Raw genomic sequence first — 15,712 nt, 5'->3', positions numbered from 1 at the left:
ATATGTACATCTTATAATATTATTTTCTCTTGAATTAAGACCATAATTATTTGCTCTGTAAAATTTCAGTGATTTTAGTAAAATCAAAGTCTATTTTTATATAAAAAGGTAATGTTTTATTTCAATTTTCAAACTTAGTGTGCAGACCAATGTAATCTTAAAACAGAAGAATAAGAATGAAGATTTAAAACAATATTTTGTATTTAGTCTTAAGAATGTAGTGTTTTATTGCTTGTATCTTCACTTATAATTTGATAATAATTTAATGCTTAAAGTATTTTAATGCTTAAAGGTTGTTATGTGGTTGTCCTAGATTGACATTCTACCCCCACCCATCTCCTCAATTTGGATTCTGCCAATGATACATTAATCGTTTGAGATTCTCTAAAAATAAGTTTTGACTTTACGTACATAATCCCATTAACAAAATGGTTTTGTAATGATGTAAGGCCCACCCAAAGATGGTAACCATAAAGTATTTTAATACAATATTTCAGATTTATTTAATGTTTCTAATAAATAATTTTATATTTTTATTTAGGTACAAATGGACTTGCCTCCAGAAAAAGCAAAATTATTACGACAATATGATGATACAAAGAAATGGGATCTCATTTGTGATCAGGTAAAGAAATACATAAATTTTGGGTGTTTCTGTGATTAAAATGTATTACTGTAAAACCTGGCCAGTCCAAAGCATACCAATGGGGCTCTAATAAAAATTATGTATGTCAATTACTGAAGAATCCGAAATTTCTTAGTAATTTGAGGGTGACTTTGTTCACATACATGATTTTATTTTTTATAATTACACATTATTTTAACCTTATCACTTCCTTAAAAAAACTATTACTGCATTACAACTCCAACTGAAAATGGTTGCAAAACTAACTGAAATGTTTGCACGGTAACTACAGGCAACCATTGGAAATTATGAGAGAATGAGATATGTAAAATGTATGGATTTTAATATTTTTTCTTCTCCTGAACTGTAGGAAAAAGTTCATGCAAAGGATCCACCTAAAGTCTATATTGACAAGATTCGACGAGTGATGGACCCGGGAGGTACCTCAAGGGTAAGGATTCTGGTTGATGTAATAAAACTATACAGTACTTTAAAATTTAATGTTTTCTCCTCTAATATAAACATTTCTCCACTAAAAGTTATATTTTCAAACATCAAATTTGGTTTTTCTGAACAAGATTTTAGCGTTTCATTTTTAAAATTTATTGCGCTATGTAATGCTACTGTTTTGGTTAATATGGAAGTTTGCCTAACTTTAGCACATTTTACATTGGGAGAATAGCATGAGTATCTATTTTGATTTTTAAGCTAACAAAATAAAAAAGTGTTATCAATCATTTTTGCATATCACAATCCATGTGACTGTTAACTTTGTGTGTGATATTTGGAGGTTGCAATTGATCACATATCATATTAAAATCTAGCAAATTTAACATACAGTACTGGAGATATTTAAGTTCCTACAAAAGGAAACCAAGGCCTAAAACCCAAAGTGGTACCAAATACAGCCAAGCCATTTATGTGCAAATTGGAATGATTAAGTTGTCGCTAAGCCAATTACCTAAATTGGGATGATTTTGTCTCCTCTTGTGGTACCAATTTCAAGTGTACATGGATTCTAAATTTGCAGAACACTTTAATTAGAACAAATATCATTAAGTTAATTTTAATTTCTTTAATTTTTTTACATTTTTAATAATATAATCCAATTTAACTTGTTTATTTAATCGTTATTGCTATATATATTTTTTTGGTATTCACTTTTGTTCTTATGCTTTCACATCTTTCACTTGGATATTTTTAGCGTCCAGATTTTCTTCTGGAGGTGAGTCTATATTAATGCGTACATGTTATATTGTATAGTAAAATTAGTATGTGAATGGGTTTAGTGGATAGTTTGGGAATGTAATGCACATTTTATTCATACTGTAGTGTACTGCTATCCTTCTACATATAGACATACTGTAGAATAATATGCAAGCAAGTTATCTTTGCAATAAAACTCCTATTAAGGGGACAACTTCAAGACCCATCGACGTTTGATAGCGTTAAACATATATTTTCTCATGTTTGTTGCATGGGAAATTGTCTCCTTAATAAGGAGCGTGTCCTAAAGGATGATTCTGCTCTAGTTTATATTATTATGAAGCATGTTGTCATATAATTTAATAAAATTAGATTTTCAAGAAGCAACACATCAATGGACTGACAATTGTGATTGATTATGATATCAATTAGAAATTGCAATACTTTTTTAAATTTTAAAAGTACCGGTAAATAAAGAATTGTATGCCTAATAATGACATATTTTAAATTTTTATCTTCCTAACCTTTTTACATTTTTGCCTTTCAATTTACATTTATATATACTATTGTAATATATTTTTTACTTGTAAAGTTTTTATGTCACTTGTACTGTTGAGGGCCCCTCAAAATCAGCTTCCGCTGGCTGGGAAATATTGTTGAATAAAAATAAAAATATGTTAATTAGGATAAAACCAGTTGATTCATATAGAAGTGACTGGTGTTCAAAGAGTGTGACAGTGCCAGTACTTTAAGTTAACTGTAGCAGATTTGTTTATTCTTAAATGACCACCGATACAAATCATTCTCTCTTATTTATATTGCTATAGTATATAGTTCATCATCATATTTTTCCTAACAAACAAAATATTTGCTATAAAAGGAGGCCATAAAACTGCCAAGCTACTGTACTATCATAATGGTAAAATTGTAGGTAGCCAATCATAAACTTAATGTGCACATGAAAGCTACTTGTCGGACTGAGCAAATGAGAAAAATAAGAAAACATAGCTTAGGTAGAGCAACAAACAAACTTGTTTAGAGTAGTAAATGTCTAGAGTATCCATTCTAAAGTGAATATTGTAATGTTTTGCAATGTATTAATACACTGTGCATGCAATGTATGTGATTTATGAATCATTGTTGTTGTATTTTTATGTACTGATATAATGAGAATTTCCTTCCATTAATCACAAGTATGAACTGGCAACACCTCACTAGAAATTACCAACTTAAAACATAAACTGTATACACATTTGACAATAAGTATATATCAACAAAACAATTATAATGTGAAGTATATTGATGTACATGTTATTGATTGTATTGATAAAAAGTAGTTTATTGTTTAAATTGGCAATTTGATCTTGCAAGACAAAATAAATTAAACAAAAATAAAAGTTTAATTAATAAATGGTTACATTAAAATTGAAATAATATTACAACAGTGTACATTCCTCTACTGTACAGTGGTGTTGTTTTGTATTGTTTTGTTTAATAATTTATGATTATATATATCCTTATATTTAAAATAATGTTAACTTTTGTTTTTCACAGAGACAAAGGAAAAAGATGTTTGATGCTTCAACTCAAAACTTGCGTGATCTTGAAATTTCACTACGAACTAATAACATTCAGTAAGTTCAAAAGAGAAATCAGGAGTTCACAAATTTTACAATCTGTTGTTTTATGATGAAATAAAAATGTACACAAGATTATACTAGTATTGAAGAAATGTTTGTGTCTTGTGAAAATATCTTACGTGTAGATCTGTGAAGTTTTGGTAGAAGCTGGTGTATTTATTTTTGTGTAAGAGATTCTAGAAGTGTATCTGTATGAAAGCAGCACACAGGCAGGTTTTACTCAGATCAGTTAATCTACGTTTTTTATATGCTTTAACCACTCAGCAGTTCCTGCACAACAGTTTTACATTCTCAACAGTTTGACATATTATATCCAGTTTTATGGACAGTTTTAACCACTAAGCACAGATATTCACAATGTTAAGAAAAAAAAAGGATTCCTGTTTGACACATATATTTAAACTATTTCAAACCTTATTCTATTTAGGTGGGTTCGAGAATTTCTTAACCAAGATAATTTAGGTCTAGATGTATTAGTGGAATACCTCCAGTGGCTGAATAAAGCAATGACGTAAGTTTTAAATACATTTTTCTGTAATCTGTGCCAATAACTGAAACTTCATTACTATGAACTAATCAACTAGAGTAAAAAAGGAAAATCCATGTCATCGCTTTATTATTGAAAACAACTATATTGACAATAAAACCATAAAGTATAATGTTACAAAATGCTGTCTAAGTAAAGTGCAGTATTGTGCAGTAATGCATTATACCCTTTTCCCATCTGCATAAATTGTTATCATACACGCATATACAAACAGTGAAAAATCTTGGGATGAAAGCATAGTTGTGTCCTATTTGATTACTATGAATGGCCAGTTTAATACCAGCAATATCATGGTATAAACGTGGATCTCGAGCACCATCAGTGAAGTCAACTGATACTAAGTGTATTCGTCAATGACAGCCATCTTTCATCAGAAGAAGATGGCTACTAGAACAGTAACAGTAATAAATGCGCGCACAGTAACAACTCGGGACATCTCGGAATAGGCCTCTCAGTGTGTATTTCTCCCAAGATTTCACACGGAAAAACAGAACATTTTCTTCACACTATGCAAACCTGGTTATAAGTTACCAGCAAACTTTGGGTCTAAAATGAGAAACAGGCAATTTACACACTACTTAAAAAAACAACATTAAATTGTGTAGAATTTCACTACCCACTACAGCTAAAACAATGTTCAATTGTGTAGCATTCCACTACCCACTACTGCTAAAAACAATGTTCAATTGTTAGCATTTTCATTACAACTTTTACTATTTCCTTTTTTAACTACTTGGTTATTTTCATTCATTAATCATTATGGAACCCAGCCACCTGATTGATACTCTTTTTTTCCACTTGAACTTTCGTTTTCAGATTTTCTCTTACAACTAAACAAAGGAAGCACTTCATAAAATTAATTTACTATTTATTTACATAGGAAACTCCAACACCGGTTTTTCTCACAGTGTAACATAGCGGATATAGACACAAGGTTACAGTATAATTCACAATGTAGTTTATTTTATGCCAAGTTCTTTTTATATACTTTCTGTCAAAAGCGTGTCAGGGGCGTATGCAGGGTGCGGGCAATGTAGTTCAAAATGCTTATGCTATTCTTGTATGGTCATAAGATCTCAGTAGGATGCTAAAAAAAAAAGCTTCTTAAGTTGGTGCTTAGATAAAAGGCCTTCAAATCTACTTTTAGCCCTTGTGACATGTTCCCCTTTTGAAGTTTCCTATGATCCCACTCACCCTGGATATGCTACTGGTTTTGTTTCATCCTGTGTCCATATTATTTCATTCACTTTCAGTTTCATACTTAATTTTTGCTGTATTGTAATATATCTGATTTCCTTATTTCTAAATTACATATTTGTTTAATTGGAATGACTTATGACTTGTCTGTACTTTTCTCTCCCCTCTCCCAGCATTTATTTAATTGTTATGTAATCACTTTTAACAAAACATATTTCATTTTCTTTGGTCCAGCAGTATAGCTATGTAACTTAATTGTCAATGTTACCATGTGTTTTTTGCACCAGCAATTCAATTTATATAAATATATGTATTACTAAGTATAACATTCTTATGTCTTTATTAACATTGTAAACCAACAATATATTGAGCATAAATAATCCATTTTGAAAGGTATTTGTGAGATATCCTACTAAGATTACTAAGTTGAATGACAACATTTTAAATTGAATTAGTAATTTGAGGTTCGTTCTTTACTTATTTATTTATTTATTTATTTATTCATTCTGTCTTTCACTTTCAAGTGGTAAAGCATTGATTTCCAAAGTGGTTCAGTGGAGCACATTAACAATTATAATAAAAGTAATTGACAAATCTTGACAAACTAAAACAGTTTACAGTAGCTAGGCCTACTTTGATATTGTATTTTCACTTCTATATACTTATTTGTATTATTCATTTCATGTTAATGTCCAATTAATATTTCTTCCTGCTTCATAATCAATTTGTTTTTTTAATTGTCTTGTTTCCTTGTTAGTATTTGTAATCATTTTCCCTAAAAAGTACTGATACTGTGCTGTATTTTTGGATCCTTTACACCAGGTCTATAACTTTACAACCATTATTTACAACATAAGGGACATACTTTCTGTTCTGTACTATTCATTTTACCTGAGGCTTCTCGCCTTTTTAAATAGTGTAATTAATACAGACTTTTTAGGAAATGTTTTAAGGGGAAACACCAAAACAACCCCTCCTCCTATATGACGTAGACAGGGGCATGGGGAAGTAGAACAGTAGGTTAAGTTCAGCACTTCATTTTATAATTTATTTTTTTTAGGCGATCCCTTCTTTTAAAATCCTGGATCCAGCTATGATGCCATTTTATCAAATTTGTATTTGTGCTTTTTATTTGTTTCTGTTTTTTCTGTTTGTTTCTTGAATGTATAATTTTTACCATTTTTAAATACTTTTAGCGTTTATACATTTTAATGTAAATACACAGTAATTCAGCTTCAGCTGTGACAGTGATATAAATAAAAGAAACTTGAAACTTGATATTGCACATACTACAGCAAAAATGATGAAACATTCAGTTTAATTTACTATTATGAGAATATTTTATCCTCATATCCTATTCTGAAAAAAAAAAGACGTAAATTATTAAAATGAAATTCTTTCATGAGTAATGTTGGTTACAGAATATACCACTTGTCAATGTTTAGACCCCATCTGATGCCAATTACATCTGCCTAATCACAGGATATTGTTTCTAAATTTATACTACAAGGAAACTGCTTAGTTATCTTAGAGTAGCTAATGATAGTATTAAACGTCAATTGATCTGATTGAACATTGACAATTTATATCTTTCAAGTTTATTTATTTAGTTTTAAAATGTAAATAAAATTCATGATATATGAATATTGTTGAACTGTTATTACTACTGTACTGTATACTCAGATGGTAGATATTGTTGTAACTTCAATAAAATGTGCACACTTACACTCCTCCACAAAAGCAGTGTTCTTACAATTTAGAAATAATGGAAAATTAAAGCAAGGCCTGACTCATAGTAAGATGTATATAATCTACTGTATAAAAATGTAAAATATATTATACTTTTTATCAATCCAATTTCATTTTATTTATTCGACTTTCAGGACATCTAATTCAGATTCTGTAGAACACAGTAAAGGGTCATCAACAATTATTGTCTCATGTCTTACATGTATGGATCAGTAGAACTGTAAAGACACTGATTTTTTAACAGGAAACCACAAAAACGTAATAATGATAGGTGATACACCCACAGATAGTATCCCTTTTCTACCATATTTGTCATAGTATTCATGATTGTTCCTGTCATAAACCACATTTTGTTTTTAGCTAGAATTGTTCATGATGCAATGTTTGTCAACTTGCCAAAAATCTATAAAAATGTGAATAAGGTTTACAAAAACAAAAATGAAAGTTTAGTTGTATTTTTAGATACATTTTATTACTAGGTAATCAGATTTTCATTTAGTAGGCAACAGTTACAATTAATGATTTTAAAATTCCTGTGAGATCACTCTTTTATAAATGATAAACCATGTCAGTATAAAATAACAAAGGATTGGAATATAAGAAAAGTGTGGTGGCTGTGCAAAACAGGGATGGAGATAATTGCTATCCAAGTTTATTAGGACAGTCAGACTGAATAGATGTTATCCCTATTCAGCAAGTAAAACTCTTCCATCTTTAATTGATGTCTAGACTAGGTTATGTAAACATTTGTTGCTCACATTTTAGCCACGACAGACCTTTAAGAACTTTACAGGTAGTTTTACCTTCTACAGCGCATTATATACTTTCAAATTTTGAACAAAAATGTAATAATAGTGTTTGAAATATTAATTATTAAATATAAAAATATACAATATAATGCTGTCTTTACTTTCTTTTTCATGCAGTGATTGAAAAAAGTAATGCTTTGTTTGGAAACTGAAACTCATTCTTTGTACTCACAAAGGAAAAATTATTCTTAAGTAGAAGTTTAGAATTGAACTAGACATTTCCTTTTCTTTCATAGTCTTCTAGTTAATCATCAGGCTTTTACGTTGTAGACATACTGCTTTAGTTGGCAAATATTTCTTAATTGCATAACAGAGAACTGAATCATATTACTATTATTACTATATTGTTTTAGGTTTTGTTTTTAACAAGTTTAATCACCCTCTAGGAAATCATAACCTAGATTCTTGATTATCCTGAATCCATGCATTTACATTACAAAATTGTTACTGATTATCACTTCAGCTTCAAATGTGAAAATTTCAAATTAAATATGGTGATAACATAACGTACTGGTACCATTCAGTAAAGGTACTGTACACTGAAAATAGATTATGATATTCCAACCACTTCAGATACAGATTAAGGAAAAAAAACATGACAATTAAGTTTATAATAAATTAAAATGGCCTAGAATTAACTAGGCAGCATTAATTATTTTAGAAAAAAGTAAATAATACAAGGCATGAAATGATGGTTATTTTAATAGAATCCAGAAATAATTTACATGCTTTTGCTTCCTATTTTGCTTCCTTTTTCTTCCCTTATGTGTCAAATCTGTACTTAAAATGTCAGCACATAACAAATAGCATGTTACTGTAACTTTTCAGCTACAGGATGGGTACTTCTCGAGTTGTACCTTTGTTTGTCTTGCCAATAATAATGGTACTGGCCATAGCGATCATTTGAAGCATGGATGGATGCAAACATATTAATCACCAATCTACAGTTGACACTAATTTAGTTTAATAATTACTGTATATTTATTTCTTTACAGTTTTGAGGAAAGAGAGGAAATATTATCCAGAACGAGGAGTTCAAATCAACTCAAACATTCAAAATCACTAAAGCAATCGAAAAAAAGTTATAGCGCACCCAACCTATCAATCACACGGGATGACGTCCATGTTTGCATCATGTGCTTAAGAGCCATTATGAACTTTCAGGTAAAGAGGTTAACAGTCTTTTTTTTCATTTGCATGGTATCCCAAGATCCCATTTGGTAAATCCCACAATCTCATTGGGTTTTACAATTTGTAGTGTAGCATTTAACTCAAAGTAGATCTCATTATGTAATAGACAAAGGGTTATTTTGTATGTGATTTGAAAGTAACAGAATAATAACAGGCTAATATAAATCAAATCAGAAACGAGACATGCTATGGAAGTGTATTCTGTTTCATTTTGCCTAAAGTTCAGGCAGGTATCCGATTAGTAGGCTCAGTAATATCCCGAGTGCTATATTTGTTCTAATAAAATGCCAGGCTATAAATGTCAATGTACTTATAACAGTACTAACAAGAAAACGTTAATTGTTTGCCAAGCAGTGTCCAATTAATGGAGAGTGGAGTAAAAAGAATGTAAAAATGTATATAGAGCGTATTATAAATGGTGATATGCTTTCAGTATTCTGTTTTACCAGATCTTAAATTGAAAACAATATTACTTTCTGCACTCTCCACAAGTTTATTTTTAGTAGATTATTAAAAATCAGAATGACATGGTAATTTATATTGACCTAAAAAACATAGAATCCAATGTGGGATTGAATAAAGGTCACAATATAGCTTCAACTGCTTAAATTATTTCTTGTTCATTTGATATTTTATCTATTTTGATTAATTAATCTCTGCAAGACGTTGAATTAGCGTAGATGAGTTCCAGTTGCCTGTCAAAGTTTCTTAATGGTATCGCTGCCTTTCTGGCCTTAGTAGCTGGGCCTAGCCCTGGTTCTATTAGGCTAGTCTTAGGCATGTTAGCCTTGCTAGTCCCGAGATTGTTTGGTCATTTGTTGACATAAAACACTACAGTAGGTGTATATTTCACCTCATGCCATTATTTGTACCATTACATTGTATTTCCAGCATCATTAGTGTGAATACGGCCTTACTACGTTGAAACACAAAGTTAAGCAATTTTGGGTCTGGTTAGCACTTGAATGGGAGACCATCTAGAAATATCAGGCGTTTTACAGTAGCGCTGCATCTAGTATCTGTATTTTATGCCTCTCCTCTGGTTAAGGTGGCACTGGACGAAAGAAGCCATTGGTCAACGAGGACCAACCAAGATGCTTTAAACAGTTCTGGCTTAGTTTCATCCACCACTCAGATGAATGTCAGACTAATTGACAGATCTTGGCCCAAAAAATAAATACAATGAGTGTGTTATATGACATATATTTTATTTTATGAATATAATTTGTCAACTGTTTTTTTTGTTTTTCAGTATGGTTTCAATATGGTTATTAATCATAATCAATGTATAAATGTAATAGCCCTCAGTTTAAATCACCACAGTCCAAGGTATGTTTATAGTTTTGGATTTATCAATTTAAACAAATGTATAATCTTTAATTGTGTTTAAGGAATTGTCTATGTGAAAATTGTCTTGCAAATTAATTATTATTATTATTAGTATTTTAAAACAAAACTTAACAATTAAACAAATAAAACTAGTTACTGATGTTAAGTCATGATTCATATGTTTTTTTCTGAGAATGTTACTTCAATAAAATCGTTAACAATTCATCTTCTTTTTACATTTTTATCGTCTTTTAAGCTGACATTTTGGTTCCAAAAGTACTATACAAATGTCCATAATTATAAATCATCCAATAATATTATTTACTCATTTGAATATTAAAAGCTGTTTTTAATATCATTTATGACCTCTTTAATTTTCACATCATCAGAAATTAATGATGAAATTTATTTTTAAATTAACTTATGATATTGACTTCAAAATCAAAAGTATGTGTCCATTGATGTTATTGTAGTTGGCACTTTTTATTATCCTTTTGATCTAATTTTAGTAGAAAGTCACTCAATTTCTTCCTTTCAATATTGATTGATTGATTATAGATCAATTGATTGATAATTTATGTATTGACATGATTGATTAACTGACTGAAAGATTGACTGATTATTAATTCAATTATTTATGTGTTGATATATTACTAATGATTAATTTTTTAAAATTAATTTTTATATTTCAGAACAAAGGCATTAGTACTGGAGTTGTTAGCAGCAGTGTGTCTGGTACAAGGAGGCCATGAAATAATTTTGAGTGCTTTTGATAATTTTAATGTGGTATGTTGTTTACATTTTCCAAATAATGTCACTGTCCTTTTGAGTACCCAACAGGTGTTTATATTAACTTAGGTGATGTCTACATTTAACTCAAATGTCTTGATATCACAGTTGGAGGCATAATATGAGCTGTTCTCAATATCGTGAGTACATCAATGCGTCATTTGTTAGTCTGCATCATCTTTACATCTTGTAATACAGTACCATTTTCTGTGACATGACATACAAACTATGAGTGCTATCATCATAATGTACTCTCTTTTATCTCAATTTTATTCAAAACATGTGACAATGTCAACATCAACTTCTAGATTATATCTTGCATTTATATCTCAAATATATCTTGCCATGATATTATATCATGCCATGATTATGCAGGTAACATCAGCATTGCCAAATTTGACAATTCAAGACATACAATGTATACCAGTGTCATTGGCATCTATTATATCTCATGCAATTCATGGTATTTTAATACTATGTGTGCCAGTGTCATTGGCATCTCATGTATCTCACAATTAAAGACATACAATGTATGCCAAGACGTTTCATTGCCATCGTGTATCTCACAATTAAAGACATGCCATTTAAAAATTCATATAAATATGAATTTTGATGAAACTAGATTCTGTGTACCATTAAATAGACATTAGCTTGCCTCACATTTTTCATTTACAGCATGAAAATACCTTGCTGACTTTAAAATCAATATGTCATGAAACTGCCTATAATTATTTATATATATAAATCTGAGAAATAATTTTTTTCCTAGGTTTGCCGGGAAAGAAAACGTTTTGAGCGTCTATTTGAATATTTTAAGAATTATGAAGAAACGAGTATTGATTTTATGGTAAGAAATTCAATTACATTAATTTATATTAATAACTTGTATTTAATCTAATAAATCAGTATATCAATATTATGGGATTAGTGATAATGAGATTCTCCATTAATCTAGTTGTTATGGATTGGTGGGATTATAAAAGGTGTCTGAAAAGGGGTAAAGAAACTTGAGGTGTATCATACGTTTCAGCCCGATGTTAATAACTTATTATTATTCCGGTTTATTAGTCTATCTCAGCATTTATGGTGACTCTGAACTCTGGCTGCCAAGTGTTCTTAGATTCAAATTTAAATTGTATGTATTCCATTTCCTTGCAGGTTGCTTGCATGCAGTTTATCAACATTGTAGTGCATTCAGTTGATGATATGAATTTCCGATCTCATCTGCAGTACGAATTTACCAAGTTGGGTCTTGAGAATTATTTAGAGGTACAGTATTCATATAATCTGTGTTTAGAATTAAAATGAATACTAATATGAAATTGGTAAGGGCCATTACAACTGCTGACACTATGCAGAAAAGTAAAAGGAAAAAGAAGAATTCTTGGTCGTCAATGATTCTCTTTCCACATTCTAACACACAGCTCACCACCAAGTTCATTAAAATTGCATATAACTGGAGAACAATGGCCAACGTCTGCAACCAGATATGATACTAGAAGAAGAATACTAACATCATTACAATTATCACCATCATCGCCTGCCTATGTGAACAAGATCCAGAATGCACAATTCCAGAATTTTACACCTGTTTTAAAAATGTTTCATTCACCTGAGCCTTATTTGAAAACATTTTTTAATTAGTCTCCAACTTGTTTACTTACAGAAATTACGAAATACAGAAAGTGATCGTCTTCAGGTACAGATACAAGCGTACTTGGACAATCACTTTGATGTCAGTAGTTTAATGGAAGATTCTGAAACAAAAACAGCTGCATTGGAACGTGTGAATGAACTTGAGGATCATTTGTATCGGGTAATTATTTTCTTGTAGATAAGGTCAATTCAGTAGCCTAAAAGTGAGGGCACCATGAGAGCACCATGAGACTGAGGTTTGATATTGTATAAGTTGTAGAAGGTGCCTTTGGCTAGGTTTAGACACCTTTTAGTGTACTCTAATGTACATGTACTTAAATCTTACAAGTTAACATTGTTGTAACAATATACCTATCTGCACAGCACACTAAAAGGGAATTTTTCTAATGGCTTCTTGATCATGATACTGCAATGTGATGCTTGTCTGTCAAACATTGTACCTTGTAATCTACAAATATACACATTTTCATGATATTTTTGTTTATGATATACAGCTCAGTGAGAAATTACAACAGACAGAGGATGATTGCCTTGCTAAGATTGCAGATCTACAGATAATGTTACAGACAACATCCAAAGAATTACATGAGGTTAAGGTAAAGAGAATGGGTAGACATAACAACTCTATTGCTTACTGATTGTTTAAAAATGTAACTCAAATTTAATAAAAATGTTACATCAACTAGTTACATCATGTTAATTTGTAGTGAAGATGCAAGGACATTAGGATGTGCTTTTTCTTTTGATTTCTCGAAACCCATTTTTGCCGATTCTAGGTGTAGACAACAACCGATGACATAATATGTGTAGGTCCTAGCTCATGGAAAATCAGAAGATTGCTATTAGCTTGGATACTTCAATCCTTAAATGCATAAGACACACATACACATGTTTCTTTCACCACTATTCTTAAATAATTCACTTTTTTGATCACTAGTTCCACAATGAGGAAGCTAATAAAGAAATCAATTTACTGAAGCATGCCTTAGCAACAGCTGAAGCAGCAGCAGCAGTCGAATCTATGCAAAGAGGACATGCAGGGGGAGGAGGAGGTGGAACAGGTTCAGGTGGAACAGGTTCAGGTGGAACAGGTTCAGGTGGAACAGGTTCAGGTGGAACAGGTTCAGGTGGAATAGGGTCAGATGGTGTGATAACTAATGGAATGGAAGGTTTTGGAGACATACCACTTCCACCACCTCCCCCTCCTTCAGGAAGCGCACCAGACGGTATGATTTATATGTGTCAATGTTTTGTATATACACTTTTTTTCAGTCGGTTTTGATTTGAGTATGAAGTTAATTTATGTGTTATGAACTACACTTTAACTAAACTTAAAACTCCTATGATCTTTCTCCATTTTAAGATTTATTATTCAAAGTCACTTTCACAAAACATAAGTATTCATTCTGTGAAACATACATAAACAACTATTAGATGACAATTCTTTCATTTTCAATCCATTATTTGACAGGAATATTTGTTATGCTCTTTATGAACACAGTACAGACAATCACCACTACACATAGTTGAATTAATTTTCTCTTTGGCTAAAATATTGACATAGCGTGTTAACCCTTTCCAGTTATATGGTATCATTACAACGCCCTGTATAACCCTTTGGTGAGGCTTGTTGTACGAACACTCTGTACATCTCATTTAGTTTTTCTCGCATTGCTGCCCTCAATTTAAATCATAGAGAGTGTCATAGAGGAATTGTTTCCCTTAATTTAGATAAATTAAATTGCTAAGTCTAGTAATATATGTATATAAAGCCTCAAGTCAATGGTAGTTGGGACTGAATGGAAAGGGTTAAGAAACATCTTTTTTTTAATAGGCCTAATACAATGTAAGGAAATATTATTTACTTTAGTTTATGTAAACAACTAGAATGTCAATTCGATAGTCAGAACGAAATCTGCTTTAAATGATGTGCTTAATGCTTGCTTCTTACTTAGACGCAAAGCAAAGACATAAACTCACGAGCAATTTGACCAATCATGACACGATGGATCATCCGAACTATCGCTTGTGATTGGTCAACTCGCTTGCATTATGCCTATTCATTGTGAACTGTGTCCAAGTGGGAACTAAGCTTAAAGAATACATATGCAAGGAATGTAGGTGTTGAATACCAAACATTTACAAATAGACATTCGTGAATCTTTCTTTCTTTAATCATATTCATGGTACTATGGATTAATATTTTTATTTATAATTTAATTTGTTTCATGATGGACATGATGTTTATTTTTCCACTTAACCATGTGATACATATTGATATTAATGGTAGGTTTTTGGTTTTATGATTTATTAATATCTCTATATATGCTATATTAATATCTACTAGTTTACTAACTATCACATTTTAAAAATTATCTTCATTTGGAAATTTCTTTTATATTATTAAGAAATCATTTAACTCTAACATTTAAATTGGTTGATGGTAATTGGTAGTAGTAGTTAGTGTTTTCCTGTTCCTTTGTCAGTTGTCTTCATAAGTTGTATTGGCATTGTAGCTAGGCAGTTACATGTTTTTAATATTTTACAACCGCATGACCTAGAGGTTCAAGTCTGTCTGTGGCCCTTTACCCATGTTTGTTTAAAACAATACCATTGCTTCAACCTTATTTTAGCAAGCATGGGTTATTTACTTTGTATTGCTGTTAAATTTGTACTGTTCTAAAAACACCACACAGATGTGGAATGTGTCTATCTATAAAGAATAACCAATAGATTAACAATAATAATACACATAGTATTTTAAAAGCATTAACCGAAGTATAGAAAATTAGTGTGAATTCACACACTCATCTACCTCACACATTCATATACCTCACACATTTAATATGAATAAGCTCAATAAGCTGCATGTGAGCAAGACTTTCTTGAACAGGCAAGAAATGATATACTGTAGTTACATGCTTGGTGACATTCTTTTCAACTTTACATTTACATGTTAGTCCATCCAAGGTAT

General features: G+C 30.8%; 1 protein-coding gene across 4 annotated transcripts in view; it reads left to right on the top strand.

Annotated features, from left to right (window-relative positions):
- Positions 1 to 15,712, top strand: part of LOC144840059 (formin-like protein 2) — a 63,758-nt gene that overhangs the window by 35,088 nt on the left and 12,958 nt on the right. For 3 of the 4 annotated variants that reach the window (XM_078695717.1, XM_078695716.1, XM_078695714.1), the window contains exons 2-14: positions 542 to 625; positions 996 to 1,076; positions 1,830 to 1,850; positions 3,386 to 3,465; positions 3,899 to 3,982; positions 8,769 to 8,937; positions 10,217 to 10,293; positions 10,986 to 11,079; positions 11,852 to 11,929; positions 12,241 to 12,351; positions 12,749 to 12,898; positions 13,233 to 13,334; positions 13,676 to 13,964. In XM_078695717.1, the coding sequence (XP_078551843.1) occupies positions 542 to 625; positions 996 to 1,076; positions 1,830 to 1,850; positions 3,386 to 3,465; positions 3,899 to 3,982; positions 8,769 to 8,937; positions 10,217 to 10,293; positions 10,986 to 11,079; positions 11,852 to 11,929; positions 12,241 to 12,351; positions 12,749 to 12,898; positions 13,233 to 13,334; positions 13,676 to 13,964 (1,420 nt within the window). The remainder of the gene's footprint in view (positions 1 to 541; positions 626 to 995; positions 1,077 to 1,829; positions 1,851 to 3,385; positions 3,466 to 3,898; positions 3,983 to 8,768; positions 8,938 to 10,216; positions 10,294 to 10,985; positions 11,080 to 11,851; positions 11,930 to 12,240; positions 12,352 to 12,748; positions 12,899 to 13,232; positions 13,335 to 13,675; positions 13,965 to 15,712) is intronic. The other variant, XM_078695715.1, reaches the window with a different exon arrangement.

This window comes from Antedon bifida, chromosome 4 (assembly GCF_963402885.1).
Source record: "Antedon bifida chromosome 4, ecAntBifi1.1, whole genome shotgun sequence".
NCBI lineage: Eukaryota > Metazoa > Echinodermata > Crinoidea > Comatulida > Antedonidae > Antedon > Antedon bifida.
This window is presented reverse-complemented; position numbering and strand designations above follow the sequence as displayed.